The 14,189-nt window shown below is 44.5% G+C and overlaps 1 protein-coding gene across 3 annotated transcripts in view; it reads left to right on the forward strand.

Annotated features, from left to right (window-relative positions):
- The window catches only part of MYLK (myosin light chain kinase), a 286,443-nt gene that overhangs the window by 167,700 nt on the left and 104,554 nt on the right, over window positions 1–14,189 (forward strand). For all 3 annotated transcript variants that reach the window (XM_019522572.1, XM_019522573.1, XM_019522574.1), the window contains one exon: window positions 1,135–1,221. In XM_019522572.1, the coding sequence (XP_019378117.1) occupies window positions 1,135–1,221 (87 nt within the window). The remainder of the gene's footprint in view (window positions 1–1,134; window positions 1,222–14,189) is intronic.

Below are 14,189 nucleotides of genomic sequence, written 5' to 3' on the forward strand. Positions count from 1 at the left end.
CGGGACTAAAAATAGCACCTTCCTACTCAGCACATGGGCTTCCTCTGTGTTTCTAGAGTCCCAGCTCCTGATTTGACTGGCTAAAACTAAGTTTATATTATATCTTGTTCTTGTCTGTCCAGCAGGGCCAAAACATCTACAAGGGAGCATGCTGGATACTTCTGTTTCCTTTTGCCTCACTTAAATCACTAAATTCCAAAGCAAACAAAGACAGTAGTACTGCACCTCACTGAAGGGGTAATATGGGAGTAGTGTGGGAGTTGGAAGCATTTCTGAGGACATAATTTGGCCCAGAGACCCTTTATTTGGCTTAGGAGCAGTTGTGGGGGCAGACACACAGATGGTTTTAAGATGAAATGTGAGGATCTCCACTATCTGACATGGTTGCCTGTCATTGCAATGGACCTGACTAGGTGACCAGCAGATCCCTTTTAGTCCTTCATTCCTCTATTAATAGAGGCAACGTTCATGTTCAGGTGCCAAAAGGAGCCTTCAGGGCTGAGGATTTGGTAGGTATGGGGTGAGGAGTCTTGCAAACCAACCGAAAACACTGACACACCAAACGCACTCCATTGTGCCACTTGTGTCATCTCTATCAAAGCAGATCTACTAGGTATAAAAGTTTCCTCCAAGAAACTTGTATCTTTGTGTTCTGTTAAAGGCCAATTACTTTCAAAACTGCATTTTCTGTCGGTGGAAAAGATGTTGGCCAGATAGATCAGGTAGAAAATGGGATATAAGAATCCCACGTTGGAAGTGATCCTTTTTGGCACATAAGTGGTTAAAGGCCTCCCTTGCACCTCTCTTCCTGGGATGCGCAGAAAGCAGCTCAGGATTAGTCCTCTTGAATCAGCTCAGTCAAAATAGGCCTGTCAGTTTTGGTAGCACAAGTGATTGTATCTGCTTCCTCAGCTCCCATGTGCAGCTGCCTCCCTCGTCCTTCTCTTCTTCTGTCCTCTGGCATTGTGCAGCAACTGTGTGCAGTTAATCCTGCCTAATAATGTACAAGCCAATGATTTTCTCTAGCTTTACATAAAGACCCAACAGAAATGAGTGGTAATTGAGGAGGGGGCCTTTCCACTTGCTCATTTTCAAATCAAATTAAGATTTTGTTGTTGTTATTTTTATTTTCAGAGCCTTCACCTACAAAGACCCCAAAGCCAACTGAGAAGAAGACAAAAAAGCCAAAGAGCTCACTTCCCCTTGTATTGGCAACAGAGAGTAAGTGGTAGTGACTTAATTGCTTCCTTTTCACTGCAATCATAACAGTGTTTTGGGACCTTGTGTTACTTCCCTTCTGCTGGCAGGCGTAGGAACTGGGCAGGCAGCTTGTGTTGTTTCTTTAACCTTTCCATACAGGTCATGCGAATTGAGCCTTGGGAGGGGAGGGAAGGGAATAGGAGGAGGAGGAGAAACTTATAGTCCAGACCTATCCCGCTAAATTCTCAGTTCCCATAAGGATGCAGTAAACTCATGACACAACTTATTTTCCAATTGTCTTCCAAAATGTATGTGGAAATTCTTGAGCAGTTTTTTGTCCTTGCTTGTTCAAGTTGCACTACATCCTGCGTGGATAAGAGAAGGTGACCTGGGTGTCCTTACCTCTGGATTTAAAATGCTGGCGATAGTATAGTCTTCTCTCTTCATTCCCTGTGGGGGTAGGGAGTGTATTATGGGGTCTGTGTGCTTTTTAACTTAAAATAGTCTGGCTGATTGTGATGTTAGTTAAATAACTTGTCCCTAGCCATAAAATGGAAGAATCCCAGGTTATGCCAGTAAGACGCATTAAACCTCTCTGAAGTTACAGCACACTTACAACTCTGCATGTGCCTGCTGAGCTGAGAGAAAAAGTGCTTTTTTAAATGAAACATTAAACCCAGAGCAGTAATGTCACTGTTTATAAATTCCAAATTGCACGGTTGCATTGGAAAGGAAGAATAGCATGGTGTACAAATAGGTCCCTGAAATCAAACCGTGCTTCTTGAAGGTAACCTAAATTGTCTAGTACAGTACCTCCTAAGAAGATGTGGAAAGAAAACTCTCTTAATGGAAAAAGCATGCCTTCCTTTTCAAGACCTGACTGTGTCTAGCGCCTTTTAATGGAAGCACAAAATAGTTTCATTGTCTATTTAAAATAAGATGTCATCTGCTTCTCTTGTGTGACATATTTAAAACATGTTGTAAATGTTCCCAATACAGTTTGATGATGCTCCATAACATAGTCTTGAACAGTAGCCAGAAGGCTCTTGATTTGTAACAAGTCTGGGTATATGATGCAACCATTTAGTAACAATGCACATCGTGCAGGAATCCTATGTATCTTCTGTCAGTGCTCCCTATCTTCAAAGACTTATTCTTCTGCTTCTTCCAGCCTCTGACTAGAGCTGCCAAAGCAACTTCAGAATTGCATTTTAAAACTCACATCCTTGGCTGGTACAAATCCAAACAGCTCTTTTACCTTCACGGGAGCTACACTGATTTGCATCAACTAAGTTGATGCAACTAAGGGACTGGGGGGATGGAGGGGGGGAGAGGAAAAGGCAGGGAGGGAAGCAGCACCAGGAAACCCCTGGTGCTGCTTCCCCCCCACACACACAGCTCCTCCCAGTCCCAGCGCTGCTTAGCCCCCACCACAGCTCCCCCCAGTCCCAGTGCTCCTCAGCTTCGAGCTCCCCCCAGGCATGGGCAGGAAGCAGGAAGCAACTGGGGCATGTGTAGCATGGGCATCAGCAGGGCTGAGGAGACAGGGAAGCTCTGTCCCCAGCCCGGTGCTACAGGGTCAGAGGGCTCCCCCATACCGGCAGTGTTCAGCTCCTGATTCCTGGGGGGAGCTGGGAGCTGAGCAGTGCCAGGACCAGGGACAGGGAGCTCCCGCATACCCTCAGCAAGCAGAGCAAGAGGAGAGCTCAGGGCACTGCTGCCGCTCAGCCACGAGTCATTGCCCCAAGCCAGTGCCAGTGAGCCAGGCTGTAATCCCAAGCTCCATGCCAGAGCTGTGTACAGTTCCCCCAGATCCAAAGTGTATTTCTATTCCATTCTTTTTATGCATTAGAACTACTTGCATCAAGCCCACATCAGTGCATCTTACAGTTTGATGATTTGCTGATGAACGATCGTTATTATTACTAGATTCCTACATACCTTTCCATATCTGTTGTACCAGGCTTTCGTTGTACCATCCTACGTGCTTTCCTAATGATTGATCACATTTTGTGTCTTGCATCTTTCCAATTTACTGATCAAAGGACTTATTCTCCTATGCATCTATTGTTTAAGGTTTGGTATTACCTTCCTACATGCTTTTATCTACTGTGGCAGTTCATGCTGTTTCTATCCATCTCGGGACGTTCTTGAGCAGAACTTTAGACCTTCAGGCTTTTAATTCCTCCTGCTTCCGGCCTGCTTTGTGGCCTATTACAAAGGGGGTTTGAATACCCAATTCACACTCATTTTAATAAGAATTGGGTTTCCAGATTCCTTAAGCACCTTTGACCATCTCAGATTCAAGTCTCCCAGGGGCTGTTTTGGGAGCCTGTTTTTGCAAGAAGCAACATGTAGATAACTGAAGCAGGAGCCCTTACCTCGTTACATACACGCTGCAATCTCCCTCTGCTGCCAATATTCTGCTTAAGAATTGTTATCTGCCAAAGAACGGAGTTAGCCACTTAGATGTGTGTGTCCCTCTTCAGGGATCTCATCTTTCCCAAGTGCGGGCATCTCTTGAGAACAACCATAAAATACCCACTTACCTTAAAGCATGGGTTAAATTGTGCTCCAGTTTCTCCAGTCTATGTTACATCCTCAGCCCCCATTAACCACAAATCCCTCTGCCTGCTTGCAGTTGTATTTTTGGTTTAGCTCTGGTGTTTACATTGCCTGACAATACTTTTGCTTGCAAATCTATTTAAACTAATAAAAAGCCAAAATGTTATTTAAAAAGAAAATTTGGCCAACTTGCACATTTTATCTGAAAGGCCATATTTCAACCTAACAAATACCTTGTCGTATTGCTGAGTGGGTTTTCTATGTATATTTACATCTGTACTATATCTTTGGCAAATGCAGTTCAGGAATGGCACACTCTTTCTCCATAGTAATAAAAAAACCTGTAGCTTTGTTATGCTGGCATTCATAAAAATATTTTATTTAGTCTTTGTCTCTGCCCTTTTTCCCCTCTTTTTCCTCTAGAGGTTCCCCATGAGGTTTTGGGTTTAAACAGGCCGCAAAGCAAAACTCAGCTGAAACCACCAAATTTCACTTGGTTTCGTCTTAAAATAATATGAAACTGCACACTTTGTCCACTGAATCTATAAATTGTCCCCCTTCTTGAAACTTGAGCCCACAGGCTCCAAAGTTGCAACAGCCTTCAGAAACTTCTTGACAAACCTGGTTTGTTTTTTAAAACGTGCAGCATCCCTAAGTCCAAAGGAGTTTTGAGTCTTGTGACCATTCTGCAAACTCTAGATGTTAACTCTAAGATGAAAAGAGCAACTTATAAGTGAGAGCATTATAGTCTAGGTGCATCAATCTCTAGCTATGGAGATAGCTGAGCAAGCAGTCAGAGGCTTGCCAGTCTCATCACAAGAATGATATGCGGCCTGGTTCTGCCCACCAAAGTCAACCAGAGGGATAAAAGCAGAAATACCCCATTTGGTGATTTGAGCAGCATTTGATTTAACAGCTGGTCTTGTGGCCCTACGCCTGTATTACATTACAGCTGCAACAGGTAGCAGAGACTGTATATATTCTTTCTGCCTTTTTAAAAATACCCACATGCAACGGAATTTTCTGTATTTCCATAGTTACCGTATTACCTAGAAGAAGGTACAATTTCCACTGAAGGCAATGTAGGCATATCTAGATATCTATCTAGCTATCTAAAATTAGAGCTCAATCCAGTATCTTTGTTCAAAAGCCCGAAGTCAAAAGAGAAAATTGAAGAAAATTAGATAAAAATGAGAGTATCTTTAAAAAGCTTTAGAGAAAAGATTTGGAACAGAGATCCAAACTGTTTTGTTCTGAAGCAGGATTCATTTTTACTTGTGAGATTTTAAATTATGGAGCAAGGTACAATAGGGTCTTAATCAGATACTTAAGTGCTGCTCAAATACTTAATAGGTAGAATAGGATGTGGCTCCAGGTTCCTTTAAAAATGAAAGGTTATCCAGATCCCTTGGTTCACTTAAAAAAGCAAAGTCTCTCCCTCACTGTACAATAGACACTAATTAAAGGGATAGTGTAGTCCCCTCTCTCTGCTTTGGAAACTGAGGCAGAAGTTTAAGGCCAAGATTATCAAGAGTGACTAGTGCTTTATAGTCCTCAAGTAGATAAGTTACAAGAGACTACATTTCAGAGATGCACTCTGTATTTAGGCCCTTTCCATGATCTCGGGTAGTGTACAGTTTCTGTAGCGCAATCTTTAGTCTAACTTGCCCAGGGCCACACAGTCATGACAAAGGTAGGATTAGAGCATCTGTTTCCTAACACCCAGCCTTGCGCACCTTCTGCTCTTTCAGACTGGCTTTTCAAAGTTAACTTGCTAAAAAGTCATGAAATGTATCCCTTGTGCCAGAGTAGATTTACAGGCCTAAGCACATTTGTTTTTGGAAAACATTTACTTCTTAAGCACCAAAAGAGCAACGAAAAAAGCGGGTGATGTTGGAAGCTTTTGCAAGGTTTTTACCAGTACTTAGTGCAGCACAGCTTTGTTTTGGTAGGAACTGCATCCAGGTTACAACTACTCAGCAGACATGTAAGCTCTGAAATAGTCTAGAAATTCATCCTGCCTGAATCGGAATCAAGGTATATAGTGGAAGGGTTAAAAACCTCTGCATGTCTTGCAAGAAATGCCTACTGCATTGTGTAGGCACTGAATATTAAGGAAAGGTAATGTCGAGGTGATGTTGTTGCCGTGGTGGTCCAGGAGATATGCAAGAAACACGAATTCTTGTGAATGGTCTCTTTTATTGGAGCAGCTATGGTTGGTGTGGCCATAGGAAAGCTTTGTTATCGCTGTACCCTTCCCCAGGCTTAGGGTACGGTGACATTACCTCTGTCTATACCAGCAGTACAGGTGGTCCAGCAAAGACATTGCTCACAAGATTTCTTGCCTCAAAGTAAAGGTGATGAACTCGGGCCATCAGAGATGGAGAAAAAGTCTCAGGGATATATTGGATTTCCCCATCCCAGTTGCATCTGTGCTGTATCCACTTAAATAACACATGCTGAAAGAGGTCTCTAACACAGTTAATCTTATCAAATGCAGCTTCTTTCTCTGCTAAGTGAGAAATGCTTCAGGATATCTCAGAGAAAATAGTGTTAGTGTATTGATTTTTTTTTTTTTTTGGAATGAGCAGTATCTGTTGTCTTGTGATATAAATCTTTGTATCTGCTACTACATAAAATCTGTTTAATTTCATGTCAAACACAAGTCGGCAGAGCAATGCTTTCTCTTGCTGACATTTGTTAATATAACATCACCGCTGACACTGTCCAGAACAAATCTTCTGGACGGCTGTTCTGCTATCTTTCCAGATCTGATTTCTCAACATCAGTGTCTCTCAGATACCACGCTGAGCGGCATCATTGAAAGAGCATGTCGTAAATGTAAATGGGTCATGGTCTTTTTATCATGCTACTTATTTATCCCTGTAGCAAGGAGCACTTGGAGCACTTTAATTACTATGGAAAAATTAGGAGTCAATGGCCAAGCAATTAGCACATGGTTTTGTTACTTGCCCTTCAATAAACAGCCTTGTCAGAAGATCCAAGTATGTTGGCGCCATTTTAGGTAAACGTCACCCTGAAGAACTAGACTTGACATGACTGTTTGGGCTGGTGTATAATCAAATCATAAAGCACTTCAGTTTATTCACTGTTTTCCATTCCTTATCAAGAGGGAACGATGGCTTCTGCAAGTTACAAGTACGAGCCATTTGTGCATATTTCTCCCTTATAAAATGAAATCCTTCTGCTCCCTCAGTTAAGTGATATTTTTTTCAAGATCTTTTTCCTCAATATACAATTTGCCCAGTTATAATCAATGACTTATTCCCCTCCTTGAGAGGAGGGAGAAAATAATCAGGTCTGAGACGTCCTTTTCACCACAGGCAATCAAAGACTCATAGATCAGGGAAATCTTCTGCAGGGCACTTCGGTGCTTCAGGGCCTGGTGATTTCCTCCTGCAAGCAATAGGAAAGCTCTGTTGCAAAGGAAGGATAAAAATGTCAGAATAGAGACCTGTGTAGAGGAAATGGATGTAGAGTTTTGCAAAGCCAGCACTCAGCCTAAGCATCTGGGCTGAGGCACTGTGCTGGGGTTGGAGAGGGAAAGCAGGCTTACGCCACTGTAAGGCTTTTCCTTGCTTCCCCAAAGGGTTAGATGTGCATTCTTTCTTTCCCAGCATGTCTGTACCCCACTCCGTGTACACTGCCATGCATAGGGCAGGCATGCTTTCCACGCACTTAAGTGCAAAGCATTCGCGGGACATATGTGCATGACACTTTAAAGCGGGTTAAATGCTTTAATGGCGTTGGTGTTTGCACACTTCAGCGGCATATTGCACATTAATTCCAGCTGCTGTAGCACATTCAGGAGCATAATGCACCTTAAATGACTTTGGGGAGCAGCAAACTAAAACACCTCTGAGGAGTTTTAGTTTGCTGCCCTACAGCTGCGGAGTGAAGCACTGGGTCCCATGCAGCTCAGCGCCTGTGCAGGAAGCCGTGCAGGCAGCCTGGCAGCAGCCCGGGAAGGCAGGTTCCACCCAAGGAAAAAAAAAAGCTGTGAGCTTTATCCTACCTGCAAGAGCTGCCTGCATGTATGAGCTGCGTGGGGCCCCGTTCTTTCTCTCCATAGCTGCGGTGCCCCCAGGACTGCCCAAGCCACGCGTCTGTGGGCAGGTACTGTCTGGTGGTGGGGGCCACCGCTGCCGCGGAGGGAAGTACCAGCCTCCCGCCACAGTCCAGGGACCGCTCCGCCCACCGGCAGCTTGCCCTCCTCTCCCCACCCCACCGCCGGAAAGGCAGGTAAGACATGGGTGTACACAACACAGGGGTTTACTTTGCCCTAAATTGAATTAGTATTTTAAAAAAACCACTGCTTCAATTTAGGGTGAAGTAAACCCCCATTTCGTCTACACATGCCCCAACTCTCTAGAAGATCAGTCCCGTTGCCTGGGAGACCCCTTCCCCAACAGAGGAGAGCATTGGATTTGCCTCCAGCTGCTGCTGAAATCTTCCTCCTTAGATCCTGAGCTCCATTGTTCAGCTCTGGATCTGAAGTTCCCTATGGCTCTGGGTGATGTGAGCTGGCTCATTGGACTAGGCACAATGGAGAATGACTTTGTGCCCCTGAAAATTAGCCTAATAAATACAAACTGGCTGAATTGAAATGTCACAAAAGGGACCCAGCTTGTTGAGTCTTTAATCAGTGGCTCAGTGCATAAAAGAGAACTCAGCTACTGTATATATAAAGCAGTAAAGAAATATTAATTTATTATGCAAGTCGTTTCTCCCAAGTGCCCAGTTCAGCACTATCTCACTTATGCCAGGTATGCTGTTCGACTTTGCTGGGTTACTTTATAGTTTACACTATACTGACATTCCCAACTGAGTTAATATTGGCAAAGAACAGTATTTTCCATGGACTATGCTTACAGTCCAGCCTACATAGCTGCATGTTGATGGAAGAGGAAAGTGGCGTTTATTAATCGTATCTCATGGAGACAAATGAAAGCATCTCCATGGGTACGTTTTTTTGCAACATGAGCCTGAACTGGAGTAAGGTTGCAAACTTTAAATGCCCAGTCTAAGCGTGGGGGAACGGTGGGATGGAACAGAGATAGAGGGGGAAGCTTTTGGTCTCAAAGCTGGGCTCCAGAACCCACACGGAGACTTCAGAAGAGACATGATATCCAGAGGGGCCGAATACTGAGCTGCCCCCACTGAAGGCACTGACAGCTGCTGAATGCTCAGCAGTGTTGAAAATCAAGCTCCCTTACTCAGGATCTAAATAAATATTTAGCACCTAGCTTTAGGCCTTCATTTCTGAAAGCTTGACCATAGCGTCTTAGTGCCTGATCCTGTATTGTTGCAGTTGATGGCGGGGGGGGTGGCAGTTTTGGGGCTCAGACCCTCCCAGGCTGAGTGGAATATGAAGACAATAAAAGCTAAGAGCACTTACTGTCTCTGCCTGCCTCTCACTGAAGTCAATACTAAAATTCTCTTTTCCTTCAGTAGTACCAAGTCAGGCTGCAAGATGCTGTATTTCTGTGCTATGCTAAATCTCTTTAGTACCTGGTTTGTCTTCATGTGTTGCACTGTGTTATCAGAACTGGGTTGAACTGCTTGCCTCACATACCTTGTCTCCTAAAAGAAAATATTTACAATAATCGTCTCCCATATTATGTTCCTTTGAGTTATTGAAGCTCCAGGTATGTTGATCTATGCTTGGTCTTCTCTTCTTTAATTGGCAAAGTCTCTGTGAATCTCTCCAGATTTCTTAAGGGACACTGGGAGAGAAGAATTAATGACAGGGCGATCTCTGTATGACTTGGAAGCTGAACAAGGGGTTTTCCATCAAACCAGCTGGTCATTTTTAATGAGAAAATAAGTGATAAAAAATGTTGCTCAAACAGCTTTGTCATTGTCATGGATGCTGTTCCCCAGCCTAGATTCTGTGTGTCACCAAACTTAGCCTGACTCTTCCTATCTTTCAAATACTTATTTGGAAGGCTGCAAGAAATGTGATGCTTGACCAAAAGGAGAAGCAGTAACTTAAGTTTTCATCCTTCCCTGAAGTTTCCATCCTCTTAGCAGTGGTCTGTTGTCACTGCTGCCTTTTCCTTTCTGGCTGTCACTGTAGGTTGCCACCTCTGTGCGAGAAGTCCTTACAGCCTGCAATGGGAAATTCTTATAGCTTGTGCTTTTAGGTCTGGAAAGCTTTGGTTCAGTCCCCAGCGTGCCTACCAAGATGCAGGCCATCACAGTTGGGTGGCTTGAGCGCATATCTATGTATGCTTTTCTATGCATAGAAAAAAAATATTAAGTTTTTGACCATTTGATATAGGGGATAGAGATAGAGAAGATTCTTCAGTCGTCCATGTTTTAAGAGCTGAAAGTGTTGTGATGTTTTCTTTTGAATGTATTTGTTGCTGCCACCTAGGGAAAGGCTGAGAAGCCAGCTCTAGGAAATCAAGTGGTAGGTGCCATTTCTGGTTAATCATAACAGCTTTCATCCCCACCATTTCACTTCATTTACCAGACAACGTTTCTTCCAATGCTCTCACTTCTGCTCTTTTCTGTTATGCAGAGTCAATAGGTAGTTTAACAGGAAAGGAGAGTGGAATGACTCCAGGACGGCCTGGTGGTCTTGTAGTGAGGCAGAGGACGGGAACGCAGGAGCTACACATACACTTCCCAGGAATGCCCTTCCTACAGGACCTTGGGGAACTGCCTTTATATCTCCTTACCTTTGTTAACTGTCTATAAAAGTAGGTATGATAACACTGAATTTCTCTATTCTTTGTCCTGCTCAGTAAGTCCTGAACAAGTCATGGAACTGTTGAGAGCAACAAAGTCAAGTGTCTCTTGTAAGTGTGTGTGCACGCGCAGTGGAGGCCCAGGGTGGCAAGCTCTTTGGGGCAGGGGCTGTCTCATAATTTGGGTATACAAGGACTAGCACAGAGAGGCCCCATGGTCAGATAAGGCTTCTGGGTACTGCAGCTGATCACATGTAAATACTAACAGTGTGTCGATGTATATTGAAAATGTTGCTAGAGTCTTTCCATTTGATTCCAGTGTCCTATGGAATAATGTGTGTGTATATCTATCTATATATAGATAGATATACACACACATAAATTATATGTGTGTGTGTATACACATACATATATATATGTGTATGTATGTATACACACACACGCACACATATATGTATGTGCGTGTGCGCGCATACGTGTGTGTATATTTTTTAATTTGTTTTAGCAGCTATTGGTACCAGAGGCATCTCATAATTGACAACTGGCATAACTGATCTCCAAGTGAGATACAAAAGTTTTTTATTTCAAGTTGCTAGAGAAGTTTCCTGCCCATGTTACCTTTTGCTCATGTGCTTTACTGCAGGGAGAATGCAAGCCATAAATATTAATTCCTATGCTGCAAGATTTAGTCGCATCCCAGGGTGGGTGAAGACTCTTGCATATTTAGGGTAAAACTGAGACTTCAGGGTAGGTCCCAAGCAACAGACTGCACAAGGCAGAAACAGTCTATGTCTTTAAAGAGTCACAACCTGCGGAGGAAAATAGATTCACGGCTGCATTTGTCTTCCAGGCAGTGCATTTGTCTGCGGTAGTGGGAGTATCAAGTAAAGTGGTCAGGAACAGAAAAAAACCTTACTGGGTTGTGGGGTGATGCTGATTCATCAGAACGGAGACATTTTGGGGGAAGATGCCTGTTTCAACAAGGTTATTGACAAGAAACGTTTTTCAGCCGAGGGATGGAAACCATCACTGAGAGGAAGCCCTGAACAGTAGTTTGGTCACCAAGAGCATTCACATCCACATGTTGGAGAGCCCTGTTGAGAGCCTTGGGCTGAATCAAACAGAGCAGGGGCTCGAACCTGGATCTCCCACCGCCCCGCTGAGCATTCTGGGTATTGTGGCTCAGGGTGGGGCCCACTCAGGCTTTCTTGTAGGAGTGTTTTTTCTTTGGCTGAATAATGACATATTCCTCAGGCTATAGAAAGACCATGATTGCCTGACTGACCCAGTGTTTATGGCACTTGCCTGGGACGTAAGAGGTTTAAATTCCTGCTTCCCTGAATATTTACTCATAGGCAGAGCTATTCTTAGGCTGACAGTCGCTTCCCGTTATAAGATCCCATTTTCAGTTGCTAGTGACTTTGCTAGATTTTACCCGTATGAGCTGAAATTTTCCATTCGGTTATCTCATTTGTCTTAGCCTGATTCTTTTTCCTGTTTTGTTCTGGTCTTGGCTTTGAGGGAAAAAAATCAGTCTAAAGGTTTAACCTTTTTCCAAGAGAACATATTTTTTTTAAAAATTGCAACATTTATTTTTTGCCCGCTGTAGTGCCTCCATGCTTTGGAAGAGAGACTTGAAATTTGGCAGAGAGGGCAGTCTCTGGGTCAAGGACGGGCCTTGTGCTTCCCCTTGGGAAATCTGACCAAATTCGACCAAGTTATACATTGAAATGTAGCAGTTTGCATGTGCTCAGTGGAGACTCGCTAGGGTTTAATAACTACAGCATCTCTGTGGAGTCCATCCTCGCTGCTCAAACATGAGAAGCTGGGAGAGGTCTAGCACTGCAAATATCCTGTCCCACGAGGGGTGTCTCATCCCCTCGCGGCTCTATATGAAACCTGAATGTGCAGAAGCAAGTAAGGCTGCTCCATGGGGCCCCGTCTGCTTCAGCGTTCAGGATGGATAGAGGTCATCCAGTGAGCAGGTTCTCAATATTTTGCTTCATGACCACGGTTCAGCACATAACCCTGTGCCTTATTTCTGTTTGAACTCTGCTCTGGAGACAGAGCTGTTCGTTCCTTTATGAGTTGTCTCTAGCATTTGTCCCTCTAGTATCTGAATGCTTCGCAGATGTTAATGAATTTACTTTCTCAGAGAGAAAGGGGTCTTATTATCCCCTTTGAGAACTGACATGCAGAAAAGGAGAGATGTGACAAGAAAAGTGTTTATTAATTTTGCTTGCTCGAATTGAGACAAATGGCTATTTTTGGAGACTTTGGAATCATTTATGGCACGGCACCCATTGGCTTCATCTGCAGCGCAAAGTGCTCAAATTTTCTGCAGATCCGACTGCTGAAGTCTCCAGTGTCAAGACCAGATCCACTGCCTTAACCATGCAGCCATCTTTTCCCTGCCCCTGTCTCATTTACATCTGTACTTTCCAGCTTCTGCCACAGACAACAGTCTGCTGTAAGATCCTGACTCTTCCCCAGAGCAGGTGGAAAATAGTGTCATAGTATCAAAGTACTTAGGGTCAGAATGGACCTAAACAGATCATTAGGTCCAACCGACCTCCTTCCCCCAGCAGGAACGGGTGCCAGGGTCATATCACCCCAGGCAAATATCTATCCAGCCTCCTCTTGAAGACCCCCAAGGTAGGAGAGAGCACTGCCTCCCTTGGGAGTCCATTTCAGAGCCTGGCAGCCCTAACTGTAAAGTAATGTCTCTTGGTGTCTAGTATGAACCTTCTCCTGAATAATTTGTGGCTATTATTCCTAGTAACCCCGGGTGGTGCACAGGGAAACAGCGCCTCCCCCAGTTCTTGCTGATCCCCCCTGGTGAGTTTGTAAATGGCCACCAGATCCCCTCTCAGCCCTCTCTTGTGGAGACTGAATTGGTTCGGGCCCTTTAGCCTCTCCTCATAGGGCCTGCCTTGCTGCTCCTTCACCATGCAAGTGGCCCTCCTCTGGACCATGTTGTCCACATCCCTTTTGAAGTGCGGAGCCCAGAACTGGACACAGTACTCCAACTGCGGCCTGACCAATGCCGCATAGAGGGGAAAGATCACTTCCCTGGACCTGGTTGTGATGCATCTGTAGATGCTTGACATAGTGTGGTAAGCCTTACTGACTGCGTCCTTGCATTGGTGGCTCATGTTGATCTGGAGTCAACAATGACTCCAAGATCCCTTTCTGCCTCTGTGTTGACAAGAAGGGTGTTCCCCAGCCTATAGGTGTGTTGCGGGTTCCTTCTCCCTAGATGCAGCGCCTTGCACTTGTCTACATTGAACTCCATCCTATTCTCATCCGCCCACCTCTATAACCTGTCTAGATCTAGCTGGATTCGGTCCCTTCCGTCCAGCGTGCCTACCTCTCCCCACATCTTGGTGTCCTCAGCGAATTTGGACAACGTGCTTTCCACACCCACATTTAGATCGCTGATAAAGATGTTGAACAGTACAGGCCCCAGGACCGAGCCCTGGGGGACCCCACTGCCCACATCCCTCAGGTCGAAAATGACCCATCCACCACGACTCTCTGGGTGCGACAATCTAGCCAATTTGCTACCCATCTGACCATGTAGGCATCAGTGTCTCAGTCACAAAGCTTTTTTAAGAGAATGTGCTGGGAAACCGTGTCAAAGGTCTTCTTGAAGTCCAGGAAGACAACATCCACCCTGACACCCTCATCCAGGGACTTTGTGACCTG

This window comes from Gavialis gangeticus, unplaced genomic scaffold (assembly GCF_001723915.1).
Source record: "Gavialis gangeticus isolate Ggan-Ray unplaced genomic scaffold, GavGan_comp1, whole genome shotgun sequence".
Classification (NCBI taxonomy): domain Eukaryota; kingdom Metazoa; phylum Chordata; order Crocodylia; family Gavialidae; genus Gavialis; species Gavialis gangeticus.